This window comes from Trichogramma pretiosum, unplaced genomic scaffold (assembly GCF_000599845.2).
Source record: "Trichogramma pretiosum strain Unisexual culture from Peru unplaced genomic scaffold, Tpre_2.0 scaffold2, whole genome shotgun sequence".
Taxonomy (NCBI): Eukaryota; Metazoa; Arthropoda; class Insecta; order Hymenoptera; family Trichogrammatidae; genus Trichogramma; species Trichogramma pretiosum.
The window spans coordinates 553,815-578,247 of NW_019641687.1; the positions used below are offsets into that span (position 1 = coordinate 553,815).

At 38.5% G+C, this 24,433-nt stretch overlaps 1 protein-coding gene across 9 annotated transcripts in view; it reads left to right on the forward strand.

Annotated features, from left to right (window-relative positions):
- The window catches only part of LOC106655179 (serine/threonine-protein phosphatase 2B catalytic subunit 3-like), a 48,583-nt gene that overhangs the window by 8,757 nt on the left and 15,393 nt on the right, over positions 1-24,433 (forward strand). For all 9 annotated transcript variants that reach the window (XM_023461467.1, XM_023461466.1, XM_014375418.2 and 6 more), the window contains exons 2-9: positions 18,264-18,467; positions 18,562-18,686; positions 19,302-19,413; positions 20,102-20,247; positions 20,899-21,038; positions 22,519-22,690; positions 22,893-23,019; positions 23,135-23,215. In XM_023461467.1, the coding sequence (XP_023317235.1) occupies positions 18,264-18,467; positions 18,562-18,686; positions 19,302-19,413; positions 20,102-20,247; positions 20,899-21,038; positions 22,519-22,690; positions 22,893-23,019; positions 23,135-23,215 (1,107 nt within the window). The remainder of the gene's footprint in view (positions 1-18,263; positions 18,468-18,561; positions 18,687-19,301; positions 19,414-20,101; positions 20,248-20,898; positions 21,039-22,518; positions 22,691-22,892; positions 23,020-23,134; positions 23,216-24,433) is intronic.

Sequence of the window (24,433 nt, forward strand, 5' to 3'; positions counted from 1 at the left end):
AGGCTCCTATCGCGCCAACACGCATGTATGCAACCTGTACTATACCGGCACACGAATACTTTTTCGTTATTCGAAATTGGAAATTTGATTAGAAGAACGCGTGGTCGTACAAAAATATACCTGATCCTATTATCAAAGAATAGATCTGGAAAGCCCGTCTCTTTCATATGCAAGTCTATAGAATTCGACTATTAATAAGTACCTGTAATACTTTCCTTCGATACTATTCAATGGTTAGCTTGAGCAATGAAAATAAAATCGGTTGTTGTAATTTTATCATCAAGCTACGGTGTGAAATATTTTGATAATTCGCGTTATGCGCCGGTAGATTAAATTTATATTTTGGCCATAAATAAGTCGATACGTGGGAAATTGTTCGAATAATTCCCTGTAAAGCGTCATCTTTCTCGACCAGTTGCTGTTTTTGTTCATTAAGGTTACACGGTGGTACAGCTGAACGATGTTATCTGTCTAGATTTATAGAATGAACGTTATTGTAAACTCGCGTTAAAGTTTTGAACTTATGCAACTGCATATCCAAAACTTTGTACAATTTTTTACATCTGTCGGAAGGAATAATTCTTTCCACGATATTTACTTATTCAAACAGACAAGCCCGTGGTAAAACGTACAAACTAGAAGCAAAGAAGCACTTTAGAAGTGTACTTGAGAGCCTCGCATTTACGCTAGAACTGCTTGAAATAGTACGTAAGAACGATTCGTACGGGTATGGAAGAAAAAAATTAACATAGCTATCTAATAATCGACCTCGCTATAACATATTAGAACAGCCGAGGACCCCCTTGTATAGCACATATACAGCTGTACTAACCACTTCGTGCAATTATTTGAATACGCGAGGTGATTTTAATGTCGACGCGCATTTACATTTTCGTGTAGCATAACAATTTACATAAATCCAGGTCTGCGTATATTAGCCAGCCTGATAACGAACGTCGAGTTGAAAAAAACCATATACACTATAACACACTGCCATACATGGAATTTTTACACCAGTGAAATTGCAACTACATAATGCAAAAAACGCACGATCTTGAACGATTTTGTACAAGAGCTAGTGCGTTCGAAGGTGCCCATTTAACGTAGGACATTAATTTTTCTCAGACACTGATAAGCTGACTGAACATTATTTTAAATAAAATTTCTTCTTATCGCAATTAATTACATTTTAAAATGTGTAAGAAAATTCTCATGGCAACGAGAACTAAATTTTCTTGGTAAAAAAATGTTTGATTGTCATTTTCAAATAAAGCTAAAGAGCTATTAAAAAAATTAGAAAGGCAATAAAAATTCATATTGTTTAAAAAGAACTTCTCTCTTTCTGAAACAGTTTGTCTTTTACCGTTATAGCCACAAATGTACATTAAATTTGCAAGATTAATTTTCGTTCCGTTGTTATGATTACATCTTCATAGACCTTATGTAAAGTTTTCTAATATTTTTATTGATTTTTTTTTTATAAAATTCTCTACGATTGATAAAAGCTTTCGAGGTTATCTTGATTTGTTCTCATTTGCAATTCGCGATTGTAACTGAAAAGGACTTTAAAAGGAATTCAGGCAAAGCTAATACATATCAAGCTTCAGGAATTGCCAATTACCATTTCATCAAAAATTCAATTTCAAATATGAGTCAAGAAAAATTTCCTTCGTATTAAATAAACTGGGTTCGAATGGAAGAAAAATGAAACAATTTTTCCGCATATTCGACGCGTGTTGTCGCTAGAACATAAAGATTTTATTCTTTACTCAAATACTTAAAAATTAAATTACTTCTTTTTTTAAGTTGCCGCAATTTTTTTATAACATAACCTCTTGTAAGGCTGTATATCACTTATAGTACGCGAATGAAAAAGAAATTCAACTATTTGGCAACATGGCACTTTTGTCGATTCGCCAAGACTAGCACGCGACCTATTTGGCTAACTTTAATAAGTCATGGCGCTTTCCGAAATTCGTCGCGGCGAACGAGCTTATTATTGCTGGCATTTCATCATCATCATAATCATAATCATAATCATAATCATAAGCATAATAATCATAATAATAATAATAATAATAATAATCATAATCATAATAATAACAGTAATAATAATCAATCCAATGTACGAATATGCGGGTATTTATGCTTTTCAAAAGCCAACTCTTAACTTACGGCTGAAGCCCGTGTAAAAATGAAAATTTTCATAACCATCTTTGACACTTCAGGAGAATATTTTTTAATGAGTAGTTCCATTGTGACCAAGAAAAACTCGTTTTTAATTTTCATTTTTACCTTTTACATCTGTTCGTTTCATTCGTAATCAGTTAAGTAGTTAATCGTTAGCTCTATTTTTCTTGAAAAACGCAATATATACACGATACACATTGGGTATAAATACATTTTCTATGACTGTTTCGCCAAGTATTATTTCATTTAAAGCAGGTGAAATAAAATGTTCAAGTTAAACTTTAACAGTTATTATTAATGGACTCTTTCAAATACACGAGTTTTAGTATAATAACGAGTGCATTATAACAGCTGAAAACTTTGCCGGATTCGATTGTTAATGTATGAAACGAGAGTAGGTTTTTTGTACTTGAAATTACCTGAACTGTTGCATCAGCAAAGCCTTACTACGTAAAATGTAAAAGTTGTAGAAATATTTTGCGTGTATAAAAACAAAAGAATAAAGTCACATAAAATCCGAAATGTATTCGACGTGTGGGTGGGTGTAGAGTTACATAGTATGCTGTTACCATCGTATTGTATATGCGTACAGCGACAAGAGAAGCAAAAAGTACGACTATCAAGAGGAAAGGATATGCGATACACAAAGCAGCGCAGCATGCATAGTTTGATTTCACAAAGGAGATAGTGATAATTTTAAAATTAAAAGCGAACGATTTCTGAAACGAACTTATGCTCTTGAACGTAACGCCTGCGTGATATATTTGTTTGGGTATACGAAAGGGACGATAATTTGAGATGCTTCGCGACTTTACGCATCAGACAGCATCTTCCTTGATTCATTGAGCGAAAAAAAGATATAGAAAAGGAATAAAAGTGGCTTTATTCATCTTCATCGTCGTTCGATGGCATGATGGCACAAGGTTAAACGCGCGTGTGTGTGCAGGCGTCAGGCAGCAAGAGGCTCCTTTCAGCGCTTTAATTTTTAATCTAAACAAGGCGCGCGCGAATGTGTACACGCTTTTCATGCGCCTTTTATATTTACACGTGGAATTAACGGAATCGTGTAAATCCTCGTCATACCTAACTGAAATCATCAAACGGAAGACTTGCTTCGTTACAGGCATCGTTATGAGATTTCTCTCTCGTAGCCGTGCAGCAGCGAATTCACGGCTATACAGAGTTACTACTACTACTACAACAACTAGAACTAAGCGAGGAGTGTCGAGAGTCGAAATGAAAAATGGTGAAAAAGTGGTGAAAAGTGGCGGCGGCGGCGGCGTCGGCGACGTTGCGCAGTTCTTTATGCGCGCGAGCGGCCGTCTAAGCAAAGCACATCATCGCATTAAATGCAGTTTCTAAATAGAGTCACATTGATTTCCTCATCTGCTGCAATGCGATTTGCGCGTCTGAAGCTGCTGTTGGTTCCGTTTGCTCGTCGCTGCACGTCGAGTCGTTGTCGCCGCTCGCGTACGAGCGTTTATGTACACGAGTAGAAAAATATCACGATTAGCGGACAAAAGCAAACGTGTACATACGAGGACGTCGAATAATCTTTTTTCCCCATCACGGCCTACATATCGCGTCGACGGCGTGCGTCTATGTGCATAGTCGTCGCGTACACACATAGGCACACACGTTTGTGGGAAAATTCGATCGCCAGTTCGATCAGAGCACCGTTGTCGTCTCGTCGTCTTACTCGGATCGGGGAGGAAAAATTTCGCGCAAAATTCTTACAAGAGTCTCGTCTCGAAGGCAAAGCTTTGGAGGCGAAATTCTTGGCGTAAAACATGTGTCCAGCATCGCAATGCTGCGGCGATCGCGATTGCCAGTGCTGTAGACTGCGCGGTGCGAGCCAGAGCGCGCGACTGCAATTCCGAGTGATCCCGCTGCTGCTGCTGCTGCACGTTCGCAATGCGCCCTATTATACGAGCGGACGAGCAGACGGATGGACGAACACGAGCAACAACGGGCGGAAAAATGCAACAAATGCACTCTCTGGGTTATATGCGCTATGCGGGGAGAAGCATTGCAGCAATACTTTTCTCAGCGGAGTTCACGGTTGTTTCTGCTGCTGCATGTGTCGGCGCTTGCGAGCTCGTTCACCGGCAACGACGAAGAGAGAGAGAGAGAAAGAGAGCGTGAGAGAAAGAGAGATCGATACCTCTGCGCTGGCGTACTCTGCATTTTCCACTAGTGAGCTCGCTGCTTTCCAGCTCACCTCAGCAACAGCGGCAGCAGCAGCAGCAGCCTCTCCGTGACCGTCTGCGTATAGCGCGCATATAACCTCTCTCTCTCTCTCTCTCTCTCTCTCCCTTTCGCATGCTATGGGCTGTTAGCCAAGCTTAAAGCTTTTACAAACACACATGTGCGCAGTGCGCGCGCTTACACGCACACGGCCGTTTATGTATAGCGCCCACCTAAAGCCTACACATATCGTACATCTGTGTGTTGGTATAATATAAATATGCTGCTACTGCTCGGTACACCTACAGAGAGAGAGAGCAGAGGTGCAATGCACACTTGCACAGGCACACACTAGCTTCCATGTGTATCGTGGACGACCAGATGCATGGATAGACACACCCACGCCAACGTGACACGCGACAAAAGTGTGCTGTACATGTGTATGCCTCGTGCCTATACACCTACGCTATACATATACCTTATAATATCCCACCCCCCACACATACACACACACACACGAACCCACGCACCGTCTCTCTCTCGCATGATTTAACCTGTTTTTCGTAAATGCGTGCGAACCTGGCAAGGGACTGGGGTAGAAAATGAAGATGGAGCGTTGAGGGAGAGAAAGAGAGATAAAGTTGAGGGTGCGATGGACTCTGGGTCACGGGAGGGTGCGCGCCCACCGCTAGCTTTTCTCTATAATATCTCTGTATATGTACATACACGTACATATATATACAGACGTCTACCCTACGCACACACATAATATACACGTATAATGTACAGAGAGAAAGAGAGAGTACTGATGCGTGCATGTGTTTGTATAGGTAGTGGTGTATTATGTACGTGCGAGCGAGAGTGGATCTCATTGTTGCTTTGGGTTTGCTTTCGTATTTATTATTTAGATGATGTAGACCAGTAGACAGCGATTCTCTACAGACTACTTTTTTACAATTCAAAATCAACGAATTCACCCAGCAGTCGTCATTGTGCGTTACATTAGATGGAAAATAAGCCTAGCTATTATTCATGTAATACGTGTGCAGCTGTACGATACTATTCTCGACTTATTCTCTGACTCGTCTTTGCCACCACAAATATCCAACTTGCGAAAAGAATTGAATTATGAACTTGCGAGACTCGACAGCAGCTGCTGCTTTTTTTTTGCTCGCTCTTTCCTGCACGACAACGACGGCTCCGTGCGCAAAGTGATGGCCAATATTGGCCTGTATCGCCTATGTGCCCGGCTACTTTTAGTTTCCAGTTAATTCGTCATCATTAATCGCAAAAGGCCTATGGATATGTCGCTGGGATCTGTGCGCTGCTTATGTACTTGTTTAATCGAACCGAACAGCTGCCGAGCGAATTCGGCTAAGTGATCGATAATCATGTACTTCGGAGCCGCTGTTTATGGGGTCAATATGTTACATTTACTCCGTCTCCCTATGTACACACGTGTACATTTAAAAAGCAAAGATTCGCCAAAGAATTTTGAAAATAATTGATTGAATTTTTAGAATTTTTTTCGACTGTTAATTTATTTGATCGAAATGATGATTGCATCGGTATATTCGACAGCAGGAATCCACTTGATCGTTACAAAGGCATGCCATGCGCGCGAGTGCAATGACAAACGCATTCATGGTAAAAGTTGGCCAAACGATTTTGTCTAGAGCCGACGCGACTAACTGACGCATATTGAATAACATTCAATTATGTACTGTTTCAATGGCATCGAAAGATCGCGTATAGTTGCAAGTTTGCGCGCGCGTAACGTATAATGTATTTTGGCGATTTTACCGAACAGTTCATTGTAGACGCGCGACAAGCCCGAGTTTACGAGTAACACAAATTGGTCATTCTGATGGCTGGGCTGCTCGCTGCTATATAGGCGTCTACTATATGCATATACACAACGCAGCGCGCGATACACTTTCGAGCGACGAATTTGAAACTGTAGAAGTTAGCTGATGGAGGCTTGAGTATATTAACTTCAAAATTGGCTGGCTTAGTTTGATGATTGAGTTTGTTTGGATGTTAATTTTGCATCTGATGGTCAGATGTACAAACTGATTAGATCGAATGACCTCGGACGGTATGCCGCGTTCGAATATCTTTCAGTGCTACACGTTCGCTGCGTTATCTTCATTTTTTCCGTGGGTGTATGTTTATTTTTTGACTGCTCCTCTTTATCCTAGTTAATTTTCCGCAGTCTTCGCCTACTATTAAAATTAAGCTTTTTTTCATATTAAAAGAGAATCAAAGAGGCGACGATGATTATTATTTATTGAAGGTAATCTCAGGCTTTGGTCTCTATAATTGGTTCAAGCTGCTTAAGCTTACCTGTTTCGACCCGATGCTTGAGCCAAGCTGATTTTACCCTAACGCCGGCGCAACTGTATACTGTTTCCTTATTAATATTTTCGTTCACTTTAGACTTAGGCGAGGTTATTTCCAGTATAACGTCCTGAATCTGCGCTGCTTACCACACGCCATAGTTTGTCAATACTATTCACAGATCATCAAAAATTGTGCTTTTATCGCGAGTTTTTTCATTTGTTCGTACTTCTATGCGTATGAATTCAGAAACACATGATCAATTAATATTACTTATTACATGTATTGTAGCTCGCTCATTGTACACATTGATATCCAACCTCGGCAATATTGATGATCTCTGCAACATTATTAATGTACTCAAAAGAAAAGCAAGCCCGCCTTGATTTTGGTGCCCATGAGCACGTGCGCGATCTCAAGATGTTTCCTAATTCAGAAAGAAATTCATTTATCAGAGTAGAAATGATGTCAAAGAAAATAAATTATTAGTTCGAGTTCGAGGACTTGGGTGATCGTAGATGTGCACAATATTTGTGTGGACACTGTCAAAATAGTGAAAAATTATAATCTGAGCTGTGAATTTGAAAGCTTTAGAATATTTTTAAATCCATAAATTTTCATTTGTGGTACTGAACAAAATTTATCATTATTAAAATTTTTTAATCAAAGATTTGAAACATAAAAAAACTTCAATAAGGTCTTCATTGATTCATGAACGAGTAATACTTCTTAGTATAAGTAGTCTTCATAATTCTAGTATGTACGTGAACTTAGTTATCGATAGTAAGTGTCTGTAGTGAGCTTTGAACATGCATATTTTATAAGTATCTAAACTTTACATTACCTCTATAGTTTATACTATAAGCTTCGAACGTTTGCTTTTAAGATTTAGCTATTAGAACAAATCGTCTGTCGTCAGTGTGGAGAGATAGCACGCAATGTGTTCTTTTTTTTATTTTGAAGAAACTTAGGACATAAAATTTCACATTAATACCGTGTATACTTTGGGCCTTTCCAAATGATTTCTGTGAGCTTACCTGGACTATCACGGGATCATTTTATCTTTTGGTTTTTGTTTCGAATACAATTGTGAAATGCCAGTGACAAGTGCGTTTATTCAAGTATATGACGTTCAAAATATTTCGTTGCGTAGAGAGAAAATGAAGCCGAGTAGTATTGCCAGAAAAAGCAGTAAAATGACGACGGTTAAATCGATCGGTTCACCTTTGAGCGTAACGCAAATAATATTCGCATATTTCGATGATATTCTCGTTTCTCGTTAAGCCAATGAGTTACTGTGTACCGCGGGTAGTATAGGCTTTATGCGCGCGCGCGCGCGCGTCATTGAAAAAAGCTGCGACTCTGCCAAACTAGGCACGCTGGCAATATTACTGATATGGATGTTCTCCTATGTCGCTTCTCTCTCTTTCTCTCTCGTACACCGTGCGATCGCGCGTTTTCCCCCACCGCAACATCGCTGCTAAATCAGCTCAGGCAACTCGCGCAAAATAATTTAATTGAGATTGATTTTTCCAACTTGCACGATCATCGCCACTCTTTACAAGTCAAATGTATTTAGCGCACAAGTAGTAAAAAAGACACTTGAAAATCAATTTTATGATGCTTCTGGTGCACGAAGTGTTTAGCTGAAAACATTAAAATTTTGCTTAGTTTGATTTTTCCATGAGTTAAACTAACGCCATCAATTTTCGACACTTTTTCCGATAGCTTCAAAGTATGCGCGTAAGCTACACATAATCATGTATCATATATAATTCAATATTTCTAAGAACTCGCAAAATTATTTTAAGCCCAGAGAGATACATAATTCACGAGCTAGCCTTTATGATAATAGATTCATTCGCATGACCAGTAGTTAGGGTCAAGGATCGATCAGACTATACCATTCATCGCAAAGACAGCTCCTTGATTTATTATATACGATATTTATTATTAATTTTATAATCAACCTTATTTAGGACTGTCACTTTTGTATTCAACAATTGAGACATCAAGTATCTTTTTAAACGCGTAGCTTTCTACTTGTAATTTTACTTTTTTGCTCTTACTTTTTCATGTCGCTGAGTATTAAGAATTAAAAACGAATATCAAGAATTTCACTTGCAGGCATCCGTGCTTTTTTTGTTTATCGGTAAAATACATTTTATGAGAGTTAAAAAAGACCATTAAATCTTATGAAACTCGTGCTCGAGTAGCAGACGTAGCTTATTGTTTTATGTGTAGTTAAAGAATCGGCAAAATTTTAATCGCAAAAATGTATATTTGTCTGATGATTTATTTCAATACTAGATGTGACTTATGCAGTCGTTCATTGGGTTATCGAGACTACTACTTGACAAAATTTATTGTTAAATTGTATGAGAAACAACGGTTGAGCAGCAGTATATTTGATTTTATCGAATATTATTGATGAATTTTTTTTTTAAATCATAATTATATTAATTACGAAGTTACTCGTTATTTTGTTAACCAATATACTCACAAAGAATCGGCTTTCGAGTATTAAGTTCATTGCCAATCAAAATTATGGCATTATGAATGGATCCGTGACTATACGTTTGTGAAGTGGAAAAAATATCGTTTAACAAGCATCGAATAAAGCCAATTAGTAATTTTTCGAGCTTCAGCTCGTTTGCAGGAGGTAATTTCTAAAAAAAAGAGAAAAATTTAACAAGATAGCTAGCTATAAGCTATACTTTTACACGATTATAACTTGTACGGTGTTCAGCGAGGCATTATATACGAAACGAATCTTTTTCATTAAGTCGCAAGCGGTGGCGTGAATTCGCTCGTTCCTCTTCGCACGCGTTACAAGATTATGAGAAAATTTTGCTATAAAAGTTTTATTTATATCTTTTGTCCCTGTATATTCGTTCGGCTGTGTCAACGTGGACACGCGGTGGACTTTTGCCAATATTGCTCTGCAATAGAGCGTCACGCGTTGGCGCTTTTTAACTATTCAAAACGTCCATGTAAATTTCGGCAATTGTAAATAAAATGTAGAGAAGCACGGAAAAAATGAGGGACTCGGTACTTTATGCACATTGCCGCGATAAAATCGCTTGAATTCTCGATAACTTGTAAACGTATTGTCGTCCTTTCGACTCATCGTCGTTGAGACAGGTCAAATAAGTAGGCCAATTATCACGTCTAGACCAATTGGGATTATTTACTACTGATAAGCGAACGAATAATGAAAAAGTATATTAATATGCATTTCATTTTTACACTATTGTTATATTTACAGAATATTTTTCATTGTGCTAAATGTTTACCTGTAGATTAGAAAATGAAAAAAAAACTAGTTGGTTGAACAATTTGAACCTATGAATAACAAAAGAACTGGAAATATGATTTATGCGTTAATTAGTAATATTGATATTTTCAATATTTAGGATTAAAAAGCATAGTAAAATATTAATTAGTCTGCATTTATATTCAATGTCTATATTGTAATTTATGAAGGACTCCGAAGCTTCCGTGACTTTGTTGCATCTATAATAATGTACTGTAAAAGTGACAATAGCGGCTGCAATGTATTTTTTCTTGCTTTCGCGAGCTTGTCGAGCCGAGATCAAGAGTCACGCGTCAGAAAATAATGCAGCGTTGTAATATGCATTCGCATAATCTATTTTGAATATAATGAAATTTCTGTAGCGGAATATTAAATGAGCTTAAACGTATTTGGAGAAATCATTAGCAAGTCGCTACCCGAATTAAAAGCTTTGACAGCGACTCTCGGGCGAAGGTAAAGCTTATTTTCTTTGAATGAGCGCGCGTGTACGCGTGGAAATTTATTGATTTCCATACGTGCAACAATAGGTGTAATCGAATTTTATGGTCAAACAGAGAGAGGCGCGGGAGGCAACAGCGAAACTTTGGTACAACAATCAGAAATTTTAGATATTGATTTTCTCTCGCGTCATTTGTTGCAGTATCAAACGATATGAAGAATCATGACTGTTGTATAATTCAACATTTGTTGAAACGCATAGGCACTTGGTTACACGCCTATGCGCTTGTGCACTCGTGAATGTTCGTACACATGCATGTGTGTATTCTCTCTGTGCTACACTGTAGATAACTTGTTATAATGCACTCGCCATCAAAGTCCTTCAACTCTTCTCAGACTTTCACAGAAGGACTTGAATTAATTTTACGAAACGTTGTAATGCTGTTTTTGCAATTTGAGTAGGTTACTTGGGTTATTGGAAAATTTTGTTATTCTTTGAAATATAACAGAAAATCTGATATTTCTTTTTTAACAAAATACAACATACAATTTTGAAACAATGAAACTTTTCTGAACAAATTTTTTAGCTTAGCATAGTTGAATAGTTTTTCTCAAAACAATTTTTTTTCTAGTCAGTGACTTCTGGTAAGAATTTCAAGATTTAACTTTTTTACAACTTTGTAAAACATTACTATATGTAAAAATGGTAAAAAATCCTACTCAATCGTGTTTATTTATCGACAAGCTACGCATTATTGAATTCACAAAAAGAGCAGCAACTTTTTTGTATAGTTTATTCTATGACAAGAATAACGTTCCAAGAAATGGAAATAAAACTAAATACGTGTATTCTTAAAAAGGATACGAAAATCCTAAAAATGTAAGAAAAATCTAAATGAAAAATAAAAGGGAATATCATGATTTTTTTTATGATGTTATTATATATTTCGTGCTAGATTGATTTTCGAAAAAAAATGTCCGTAAAAATCAAGCAATATTCGTACGTGTCAGTAGATAAGAAACAATTCAATTCTGTCGTATTGCGGGAATACTGGGATAAAAAAAAATACAAAAAATGCGATATGGCTTAAATGCAGTCTCTTGTGTCGTGTGGTCTTTCGTCTTCTAGTATTGCATGTTATTAACGTTAATGAAAACAGCTGAAGTCACGTAAATGTTCAAAAAAGAACATGTTGCTCTGCAGCTGCAGTGCCGCAGTATTTTCAAAAGAAAAAAAAACTGCCGCATCATATATCTGATAAAGTCGCACACGCGTGACCTTTATATTTAATACAATAAACCACTCGTCATTAATGCATTTGTGAAAATGTTGCGTTGAAAAAAAAATGATAAAGTCGACGGAACAAAAATAAATGTGTACTAATTTAAATTCATCGTGATGTTTTTTCTTTATTTTTATATAAGTGCAGTATACTTTTCAAACTCAATAAAACTTTAATTTTTGCAAAGTGAGAAAAAGAGAGAGAAAACACATAGAGCCGTTTGTCACTGAACCAATGACATAGTGGCAAATTTTCAAAAAGTAATTAAAAATTCTCGAAAATACTTCTTTTATTTACTTGATATTTTTATGAGCGAATGCGGTGAACATAAGTAACTCATTGTCGCATTTGACAAGTATACAGAGTGTAGTTAACCAAACCAACTGCTAACAAAAGATGTTTACACGTGTTTGGAAGAGAAAAAAAAATGTTTTTTTCAAAACGCATGTACGGAATGCATAACGATGAAATATATGCGCACAGGCACTGCGGAAAGATGCGATTCTTCGACGAAGCCGATGCAAGAAGCGTGACAGAAATACGCAAAGCCAAGCGTCAAATTGTATTATCCTTGATGTATCGCTAGTTACGCGCTCGAAACAGTTGACGCTATACTTGCGTCTTTGTGTGCATGTGTGCTATATGCAAAAAGCAAAGAGTTGCGTTGTACGCGTGTGCGTTAACGCGACTCTTGCTAGCATCGATCCTCAGCGAGCCGTATCGTATACGAAAAGAAATCAGTGCCCCGCTCCAAGGCTATCGATTATTTTGGCTAAACAAATAAATGAAATTAGCACAAAAAGAACGACTGCGACAGCAGCAGCGAATAATGTTGGAGGAATTGATCTGCCAACTGCTGATAACAGTTTGAAAGCTCGAGTGCATGTAATTTCACGTTTGAATTCGAGCTTTAGCTTATGATATTACTTTGTCGATTAGATAACTTGTAGCGTCGAATCGATCGAACCAAGGGTTAACTGCTCTTTTCGTTGGAAAATTACATCGACGAGCAATAGTAGCTGCAGTGTTATCACGCGCGCTTATATTGCATCCAGCAGTTGATTGGTTATCACGACACGCAGTTTCTTATACTGCGCATCTCGAGTCCTTGTGTAAGGTAAAACATCGTGATTAGGGCAAAAAAACGCAGCCGGGGATAATAATTTTCGACAAGATTTTCGGCGCAAGGGCATGATTGCAAGTATTGTCCGGATACGCATGAAAATCATTTGGCGTAAAGGGCAGTCTTTGTGCCGTTGTAATGACAATGCAGAGATAGAGGGAGATGTAAACTGGCGCTGCGTCAGAGGACAGAAGACGCGTGCAGCCGTAAAATGCCGCGCCAGACTAGAACAGAGCACGCGCTGTGTAACAAAAGCTCCGGGCGATCGGCTAGTAATTTTACCGCACACACGCACAAACACACACGCACACAAGAGAAGAGGGTATTTGCGCGCAGCATCAAGTTGACAATTAGCTCGTAGAGAGAAGAAGAGCACAGAGCGAGCGGCTGCAAGAGGAGAAGGAGGCGGAGGAGGAATCGCGTGCGTGTGGCGCTACTATAGCTTCTCTCTGTGCCTCTCTCTCTCTCTCTCACTCGCACTAGCGCGCGCCGCATTGATTTACCGACCATTATATTGTTTATCAAAACGGGAGCAACAGAGCGTGTTTCCCCGTGACAATCGATATTATACATGTATAATGTGTAGCGAGCGACGCCTTCTGCTGTTGTTGCTGCTGCTGCTGCAGCTGCTCGTGCCGTCGACGAATCTCTCTGTGTGCGTGTTTTTGTGCGCAACTACACGCAAATGCAAAAGCTCCTGTACGTTATGCGTATAAAAAAAAACCCACGACTAGGCTCGTGTGCTTGCATGCGTTCTGTGGTTCGACAGCAGCTGCACTTGCTACACGGCACACAATAATATTATTAAACGTATATATCGGAGTCGTGGGTAATGTATAAGCGGCCGTGAGTCCTCAGTCCTTGCCCTAGAGCTTGCGATCGAGCAGCCCTCTGCGCGTCCCTTATATATTGTTACATACGCGCGAGAGACCGAGCGAATTTTGCATGTAACCTTACACACCTAGAGCAGCGGACGTGGCCGCCCGAACGAATTTTCGCGAGACTCACCACCTTCTGCGTCCGATATATGCGCGCACTACGCTGCATATTATATATATATACATGCGACTAGTTCGCTTATTATAGCCATTTCGACCTAGAGCCAATTATTCGTTATGCGAGTGCGAGCCTAGATACGCGAGCTAATCGCCATTCCACCCCCACGTATACGCGCACCCACACATGCGATCAGTGGCTGCTTTAATTATGAATTTCGATTTTTCGACCTGAGCAAACTCGAGCGCACATGTTATACGTTACGTACACATGTAGCACGTATGCACGTAAGCACCTAGGCGTAATATAACGCCCGAATAAAATATAAAAATGCAAAAATAGGTAAGAATAGAAAATTACTTGCTGACCTGTGCTACCTTCGAAATTGTTGTAGATATAAGGGAAAACGTTGTAGCCATTATTTTCCAGTGGCGAGCGCGCGAATTATCTTGATCTTCCAAAGCTACTGCTATACACCGCCGCCACCTTCGACAATTAGCTCGTTCCCGCTGTATGTAAGACGCCTTCGTGAATGTATATGATACGTGAACATAGGTGTCCCCCCGCAAGCTCTTCTACTGTGCAAGACTGAAAATTTTAAAATGCTTTTCAAGACAAGCCAATCTCGGATGAATTATTCTTTTTTTTCTGCATTCAAGACTCTCGTAAAGTACCCAACAGTTGTACAAGCGTATACGAGTGTACGCAGCAGCAGCAGCCGCAGCGAGATCCATAAATTACGGTCAGGGAACAGCTGAGAATTGTTTTTAGTGCCACAGCGTCTGAGAGAGAGTCGAAATTTTTCTCTTTTGCTCGTTGCGTGACAGCCTCTAGGAGCTATTACTTTTGTCGATATAATATACCGCGTCTCTCGCGCTTTGGAGAAATAGCAGAATAGCGGGCGGCATTATTACGAGTATACGCGTGGGCGCTCGCATGTGCACTTGCCTGCGCGAGCGAGAATTTCATTTTCCGAGCTCCGCAAGCACATAATACTGGCGAGCACGCGCGCCTTTCGATATGTTTTCTCGTAAACGTTTACATGTGCTTGTAAGCGCGCGAAACTTTATAGCTCCGAGCAATCGTAAAGCTCGCGACGCCAAGATATTTATTAGTGCAAAAAGCGAATATTTTTATTATTCACTTATATTATTTCGTCAAGTACGTGTGACCGACGAATTTTCGTCCGCGCCGTTCTCGAGCGATTTTTCAACGCGTGGCTGTCTTTGGCCTCGCTGAGGGACATCTCGTCGACTAATCACGCCTACCAGTCACGTATTTTTTTTCTTGGACTTTTCCCGTAATTTTTTTCGATGCTAACAAAAGTTAAAATTTTCAACTATTTTATGATTTTGCGCCAATTGCATAATTTCACACCGGTCTCAACGCTATAATAGCGATCGTAGCCTAACGCAGCGATGCCAAATGTTGCTTCAAGGAAACTCTTTGAATATCGCACTTTAATAGCGAATGTTTTGAAACACCCGCACAATTGCTACATCTGAGAAAGTCGACGAGGCCCGAGCAGCTCTTGTGTATCGGTATTTTACAATTTTGACTCTTCATTTTGTTTTTCTTTTATGAAAAATAAAAACAGCGGCAAAAAACAATTTTAAAACAAAAATGTGGAATGATTTAGAAAAAATTATCTTTGTGGGTCATCGGGTGTCGACTTGAAAATAAGATCATACGTATCGTGTGCACGTGCGCAATATACACCTTTGAAACTAAAAGTGGAAAATTCCGCTCCATAAATCACGGAAACGAATACATTTCCACTTGTTACAATTCGTACGCGCAATATATGCACATATGGCGCGCATTTCAACATTGGACAACAACTTGTTCTTTTCATGTTTTCTCGTGTATCGCCATTGTGAAGCAGAGAAAATAAAACGAATGTCTGTTCGAACGACGAGAGGCAAGGTCGCCGAATAACAACGCGATCTCGAACAAACTTTGATAGAAATTCAACGCGCGCCCGAGCGTACTTTCGTGCACCTAAGCTCGGGCTTTTTTCAATGTTTAATTACTCTTTGGGAATTTAAGATACGAATGTAATATCCAAGAGTTTTCATGCTCATCTCAAGTTGCAACGAGTCGACGAGTCTCGAGCGAAGTTCGAAATAGTTATAGGATCGTTGCTACACCGGAGTCATCAGTCACCGAGCTATCCCACTAAATTTTCCTCCTCGAGTAAATTAAGCTTATGATAGTCTTTTTCTTTCTACAATTTTTCCGACGACGAATCTTTTCTCGTTTAGGCGACTGTGACATCTTAGCAGATGTGCGCGAGCGGGTTTTCTCTCCAAGTCGATCGGCTCGGATTAATGAATTACTCATCAACGGGTTGCTCCGAAATTAGCGTCGTTACTTATACACGTAGCGCTCACGGAAAAGACTGGTTGAATAAAACGGGGAATAGCACAAAAATAGCCTTAATACCCCGAGCTATGGCTGCTTGAACTTTGCTCGGGATAGAAGCGGAAAAAAAGAAAGGAAAAACGGTTGAAAAATGCATCGAAGATATGTGCGTTGTGTGTGCGTCTATACATGTATAGAGGATAGCGAAGCCCGCGCAGTTGCCCAGCTTTCGTATACAAAACACGGAGGCGCACTTTAGCGTCGCATGAGATTCTTCATTGCTCCATGCACAACGTGTTAGTCGTACTCTTTATGTATATCTGTGTATACAAGCCATAAATGCAGCGGCAGTAGCGACTAGCTTGTGATGTATCAAGGCAAGTTTTCCCGAAGGGATCCATAATTCATTGAGGCGTACTCGCTCACTTTGCTATCGATGCGTGTGCACGTATGTGTGTGGCTGCCTCTGTTGGCGTGTGCGAGTGGATGTAGCACCCATGTAGCTGTGGCTAGCTATACCTACATATACAGCTATTCGCCCTGCTACACACAAGTCTCGGGTTTATCGTTCTCGGACTTCCTCTCGGCTATTCTATATAGCAACATCTCACTCAACAGCAGTAGCAGCAATAGCAACTGTGCTATGCCGTGTGTCTGTGTGTATTTGTATGTTTGTGTGAATACAACGACGCAGGCCTTCGGCTACGTATATACGTGTATAGCCGAGCAGGCAGCATCATTTATTCCGCTGGATCTTGGGAAATGAGCTTTTTTGCGCGCTAGCTCTCCCGAGATCCGCGCTTGCAGCGAGAGAGATTTGAATGATGGCAAATGATGTTTGTTTTTTGTTTCGGGTCATTTGTTTAATTGCTTTTGTTTCTTTTCTTTGGCACATTTTCCATATTCTTGTGCTGCGAGAAAATGGCGATGCAGTAGCAGCAAAAAACTTGCATTATGGATGCGCGGACTGCTGCTGCTGCTGCTGCTACTGTATCTATAATATATCTGGCAAAATTTACAACAACAGATTGAAAATTTTCAGAGGCTATAGTAAACATTTTTCGTGAAATTTACCCTTCAATTTCTTGTTTTCCTTCGCCGGTCCGATGCGTTTTTAAGAAAAACAATTCATTTACATTTTACAGTAATGGCAAATAACTTGTAACGCTGCGATTTGCTCACGTATCCAATGCATTATACTCGTAGCAAATAAACCGAACATAACAGTACTTTAATTAATTCTATTGTTATGCTTGTTTCGCAACGATGCTCTCAGAATTTAAGCTGCTACAAATATTTTTCTTGAAAAGAGAAAAACCAGCTTAAGCGGAGAGTTTTTCAGCCATCAATAATGAAAAAGAAGAAATCGCATACCCGATTTCGCGCTCATCAACATTGATGCACGCGTAGAGAAAAATTCAGCTACCCTCAATTACTGGAGAAACTTTACAATAAATATCTAATCGATAAGAAAGTCGCAATGCCGTTATCGATTGCTCGGCTTTAATATGACTGACTTTTGTTGGCCTCGGCAATACTGCGCTCGGGCAATATTACCTTTCGAATCACCTGTTGAACCTGCAGTGTATCAAACTTGCAAGGCTTATTCAGCCAAAGAGCAACTGATTCCATGATAATTATGAACCTGTATATCGTATCCTTGTACACAACCGTCGCGAGTCTGAGTCGCCGCGTTTCTCTAAATTCGATTTATCCGCGTGTCTGCCGTTAATTTTTAAATAGAGTTTCAGCGAGAAGCTCTTCAATTGCGCTGCGTAGAAAGCGCTCGAGCCGTGCTTTTCGTCGCGAGCAAATAACTTTGCGAGCGCGGGGGTGCGCCCGGCCGCCTGAATGAGCCATTGAAACGGACATCTCATTAAAGTCGCGATGAGACACGCACACACAAAAATATGAAACTGAAAACTGTCGTACACACGCATCGAATATATATATAATACGAACAAGAGAACTAGCTCTTCGCCAATTAATTCGCAACAAATGTTTATTTGTTTTGTGTTATTTGCAGATGTGCCATTTCCACCATCGCGCAAGCTCACAGCTTCCGAGGTGTTCGACTCGAGGACGGGCAAGCCCCGGCCGGACGTCCTCAAACAGCACTTCATCCTCGAAGGCAGAATAGACGAAGCAGCGGCGCTGCGAATAATCAATGATGGGGCAGCGCTATTGCGCTCCGAAAAGACGATGATCGACATCGAGGCACCTGTCACAGGTCGGTAGTCCGTATTATCAGGCTCGAACTTGATTCTCGAGCTTGGCGCGTCTCAAGGCGATAATTACAATGTGTCTTTGGTATTTTCTTACAGTCTGTGGAGATATTCACGGGCAGTTTTACGACTTGATGAAACTGTTCGAGGTAGGCGGGCCTCCTTCGACCACAAAATACCTCTTCCTCGGTGACTACGTCGACAGAGGCTACTTCAGTATCGAGGTCAGTATTAACATATACTACAAATTACAATTGCCTATAGTTTGACAGTTTGCTAAATGCGGTGCAGCTAAAATGAAAGTTTTGTGACTATACATTGGAAATAAAAACTGAATAAATTTTAATGCTCGATGAAAAAAGTCACGACTTTTTCGATTTTCAAATTTAATCGCTTTGAACGTAAGACGATTATTTTGTTTTTGCAGAAAAAAAATATGAAATCGGATTACAGTGATCTTTATAACGCTAAAATAATGTCAAATGCATCTTTTATTATTCGCGTATTTTTCTAGGGCAATGTGTAACTGCTTAGAGCATACGTGCTTTGCAAACCGTACAAGATGCGACCTCGTCTATGCCAGAGTCAACCTTCGTTTTATATATTAATAACTTGAACTTATCTCTCGATATTTTTTTTCAAAATTTAAAAATTCCTTTTACATCGTGCTATTTTCTGATAAAAGCCAAGACTACGTGTAACGGATAAGTTGGATAAAAAATAAAATCTAAGAAACTTGCTTAATAGTATATTCACGCGATTGCAAACATTAAATTCATACGTAGTATTTTCAAAGAATTGTAAATTCAACATGGTGAAAATGTTTCTTTATTTTACAGTGTGTATTGTACCTGTGGGCATTGAAACTGTGCCATCCCCATACATTGTTTCTTCTCAGAGGCAATCACGAATGTCGGCATCTAACAGAGTACTTCACATTTAAGCAAGAATGTAAGTTTCATGAACATTATTCGATTGTAAAAGCCGCGCGCATAATAGAAACACGTATCAGGACTGATTATTGAAATAGAAAATGAATACAGCCTTTCGCTGTCATTTTATAATTCGATCAATTACCGAACCGAACGAACGAGCTTCTTTTTGAAAAAGATAATTTATACACTGCAAAAATACTTTTCTAAATATACCCGAATGCATTTGATCTGTTTTCGATGACAAATGCGCCGAGTCTATTTCTGTTGAGCTAAGCCATCTCATTGTTTGACGTATATTCTAAATTCTACAGCTCTTCATTTTAAAATGCAAAAACAGTGAAATGCGTCGCTTTAATTAAAGATTTACGATTTTTTTTCTGTACGGCGGAGACTGTTTCAACGACGAAAGAGAAATCTGTCAGTATGTTAATGTGTGCGCGTGTGTATATAAAGTATGTTTCGAGCTCGAGTCATGCATTTAAAAATAATACCCCCAAGACGCAGCGTGCGGTTCAACGAACGTGTCTTGTTGATAAACTACTAGGCATTGCTTGCAAACTATTTTTGAGAGTCATATTAAAATATTTTTCTCAAATGAAGAAGAAAACCAAGTTGCGACGAGTCGATAATGAAACCCATATCCATTGTCTCGTCGATGAATGAGCTGTCAATTACACTATGTATTGAATAATTTTTTTGCGCAGGTAAAATTAAATACTCGGAGAGAGTTTACGACGCGTGCATGGACGCCTTCGACTGTTTGCCGCTCGCTGCTCTCATGAACCAGCAGTTCCTCTGTGTGCATGGTGGCCTTTCGCCGGAAATTCACAATTTGGAAGACATTCGCAAGGTTAGCACTGGCGCACACCTACAATCACACACAGACACACACACACACACACAGTTACTTTATGCAATTCTTGTGTGGATCGTTGCGACGCGATCTGCACCTAGATATTATACCTCGCCTATCATTCGTCAAGGTCAACTTAAATTTATTTCTGAAAAACTGCTACTGGGATTATTTCTTTCCGTTCCGTTGAAGTATCGCGTAATCGTGACGCGTAATTCGTGCTCTTTTTGTTATTGACCTTTAATAATCTGGTTGCATCGCAAAATCAATAATTATTTAAATAATACGAATTAAGTAGCTTTTTCCAATTGCAGTGGAGCGAAAATTAAAAATTACTGCATCACTGAGCCGGTTTTTAAAAGAATTTTAAGCAAAAACCTAAATCTATTTTAGATTTAACTTGAACGTGGCATGTATTAACATTCTTCAGCATTATTCAAAACAATTCAATATCACATTTAAATAAAATTCACGTGAATGGTCTCTCTTTTCTTCAAGTATTCGCATACAATATAAAAACAGGGGGTTTCGCCACATTCATAAATACCATCGAGCTTTTCAAAGCTCTCAACTAATTTTAGATCAGTGAATTGAGCGCAATAACACATCGTGTAATGAATATGTTTGTGTCATTTTTTATTGCAACAGCTTGACAGGTTCAAAGAACCACCAGCTTTTGGACCCATGTGCGATTTGTTGTGGTCGGATCCGCTCGAAGATTTTGGCAATGAAAAAAACGCTGAACATTTTTCACACAATAGTGTACGAGGATGTTCGTATTTCTACAGGTAAGATCTTTTATATAAATATTCAAATTTTGAAAGGGAAATATTGTATTTTTTTTTGTAATTATTATTTTCTTTTTATTGAAGCTTAACTTGCAGATTGAAAACAATTTCAATTAATTAAACTCGCATATATCGCTCGCGTATTCGTGTGATTTATGATCTCATTCTTGAAAAGGTAAAAAAAAAGCACTGAACCATAAATCGAAGCGATTGCATTCATGTATCACTTATTCAAATTATTGACAGCTATGAATGCGTTTTCCTGTTTAGATAGATTTAGATTCCAAAATTTTTGAAAAACAACGATTGTTCGCTTGTAATATGAGTTGCAAATTACAATTTTCTTGCCTCAATACCTAGTCCTTGCTGCACTGATTATTTTCATTTTATTATTAGGACTATCGGTTTTTAATGATCTACATTATAACAAGCGGTCAATGCTGTAGATAAAAATGCGTTTCAAGTACGTCCCAGTGTGGTTGCAATGAAAAAATTGCATGGAATACGCTCATATACGCCCTTCGATAAATTGATGTTGCGACCAGATTTGAGCTATCAAGTATTAATTATTCTAAGTTGTATTTAAATTTTAATGATAATAAAACACAGACATTCTTTGCGGTTTTTTATATAAAAAATGTATTTATTACCAGAATTGTCTTAATTTTTGCGGCGTTCCAATGAATTCAGATGTACAACATTTAAATGTTTGAAATTGTTTAAAGTTTTAGAATGAAAATTGTCACGAATTTACATAAAAGAGGGTTAGTTTATAAACTGCTGAAAGAAAGAGTGAGAAAAAAGGGGAGGGATAGAAAAGGGAGAGCAAAAGATATATACTCACATGAAGTTATGTTACGCGTATGTGCGAAAATTTCAACGACTCCTCGGAGAATCGTCCCATAAACAATTTTCATTGCTCCTCGAATTCATTCATTTTCTTCCAGCATACCTCCTATTTTCACTCTATTTTTCTCTTTCTCACTGTTTATAAACTATTCCATGCGTGGTTAGTTATAATATACCCATATGTGTAGTCCGTCGGACTTGCACCCTAGTAATCGCTCTCTCCCTTTCTCTCTCGCTCTTCCTCTATTCGCTCGATAAGGATACAAGGTTGCGTAGTTTGTATGCTGTTTCTGCTTCCGCTGCATTTGTGTGCTTTATTCCTACATTTGGCACAAAGAGAGAAAGAGACAGACAAAAAAAAGTTGCTCTACGTTTTTTGATTAAAAAAAAAAAGGCGCGAAATGAAATGTTCATTCGGGCGCGCACATGCGCTCGGCTTATTCACGCACGCCCCTGCACAGTGACAAATATCTGTGGGGGAAAAAATTTCAATTCCGTTACGAGACTGCAATTCATTTTCTCAACAATTTGCTTCAACGCTTTTGGTAAATGCGTTACGCACTTCCAGGAGAATAAATAATAAGAGTTAGAAATTCAAATACTTGACCTATTATCTTTTTTTGTTCAATAGTTATGCAGCGTGCTGCGACTTCCTTCAAAGCAACAATCTGTTAAGTATCATTAGGGCACACGAGGCACAAGACGCCGGATATCGTATGTACCGCAAGTCACAGACGACGGGCTTCCCATCCTTGATAACCATATTCAGCGCGCCCAACTATCTCGACGTCTACAATAACAAGGTTAGATTTTCTTATTCTGTTGCCGTTCTTATATACTTTTTCATCTCCCCATTTACTTCTGTGTTATGCATGTTAAGGGGAACAATCCCAAGAGAAACCTTGTGAAAAAAAATATTCGATCCCAGTTGATTATTATCGAATCTGATTTCTTGGAGAGAGTTCCATTATTTATACAGTTTTTAATCATTTTTCTTTACAAAAGGCCGCGGTGCTCAAGTACGAAAACAATGTGATGAATATTCGTCAATTCAATTGCTCGCCACATCCGTACTGGTTACCAAATTTCATGGACGTTTTCACGTGGTCATTGCCATTCGTAGGAGAAAAAGGTACTTGAAAAATTTGTTATAGCCTTGAAAACATTTCTTTCGCTCTTATCAATACCACAATTTTTATATTATACATTTATTTATTTTATGTCCTACGTTATTCTTTTTCTTACAGTCACAGAAATGTTGGTAAACGTACTGAACATTTGCTCGGACGATGAACTAATGAGCGATGGCGACGATGCACTGGAAGAAGGTAATGTGTTCATTTTATTTTCAATATTTATCAAATTGTTCTCATTATATTTTCCTCTTTTCTTCATTACATATTAAAATACATTTTTTATTACACAATGAAAGATATATTTTAACAAGCAGTTCTTTTTTATGAGTGCGAGGTGATCCAAAAAATATGAATAGAACCTATTTTTCGATGCTGGAATATGAAAAATTCACTGTATCGAAACTTATATAAATCGAAGCAATGATCTTTTAAAATAATTTATTCTGTCGAATATTAACTGTATTCCACATTGAATCATTAGTCAATTTTAAACTTGTTCCTAAATCATTGAATATCTTTTACCTGATTTTCGAAATGTTTACCTAATTTTTCGAAAACTTGCACCTCATCAGTTACAAATATATGATTACGAACGAAAAAGAACTTATTATGGTTCAATAAGCAACGAAAGTGGATGTGCAATACATTCTTTTGTTAAAATTATAAATTTCATTTCGTTTTCTTTTTGGTTTTTAAGCCCAAAAATAACAAAATATATGGGTCATTCTCCTACTTTTTTAAAAAAGTGTGCGCGGCGGTATTTCAAAAAAATCTGAAAAAAAGATATGTTATTAAACAACATAAAAAAAGACTTTTCCTAAAGTTTCAGCCCGGAAAAAAATTTTTGGAGGTGCCAAGCGACAAATGAGTGTCGAAAAACGTGGTTTTTTTCGCTGTTTTTTGTCGATTTTCGAAAAATTCTACAAAGCGGAGTTTTGACTTTTCAGAGACGTAGTTGGGCTCATTTTTTTCGTCTGAAAAAGTACTTTTTGAAAAAAAATTGACCCCGAGGTTTTCGACGATAGCCACATCTCGAGCTTAATTCAAGTAAATAGCTAATTTTGTGGATTTCCAACAATATTCAAACGGCTCTACAGCAGTCAATTTTGAAGCAATTTAACTTTTGAAACCGGCAAATTAAAGGTCTTTTCAAGACCTTTAATTTGCTTTTTTCAGAATTTTGATTGCTTCAAAATTGACTGATATAGAGCCGTTTGAATATTGCTAAAAACCGCAAAAATCGCCATTTTTCGAGTTTTGTAATAGCTGAGGTTCGCTTGGAGAAACACCGATCGTTTCTAAACTTCGGGGTGTTTTTTGGTGTGCCAAAAGCTAAAAAATGGCGTAGGTTACGACCGGAATATTGCACCCTAGCTCCGTATAGCGGCATTTGAAATATTCAATTTTTTC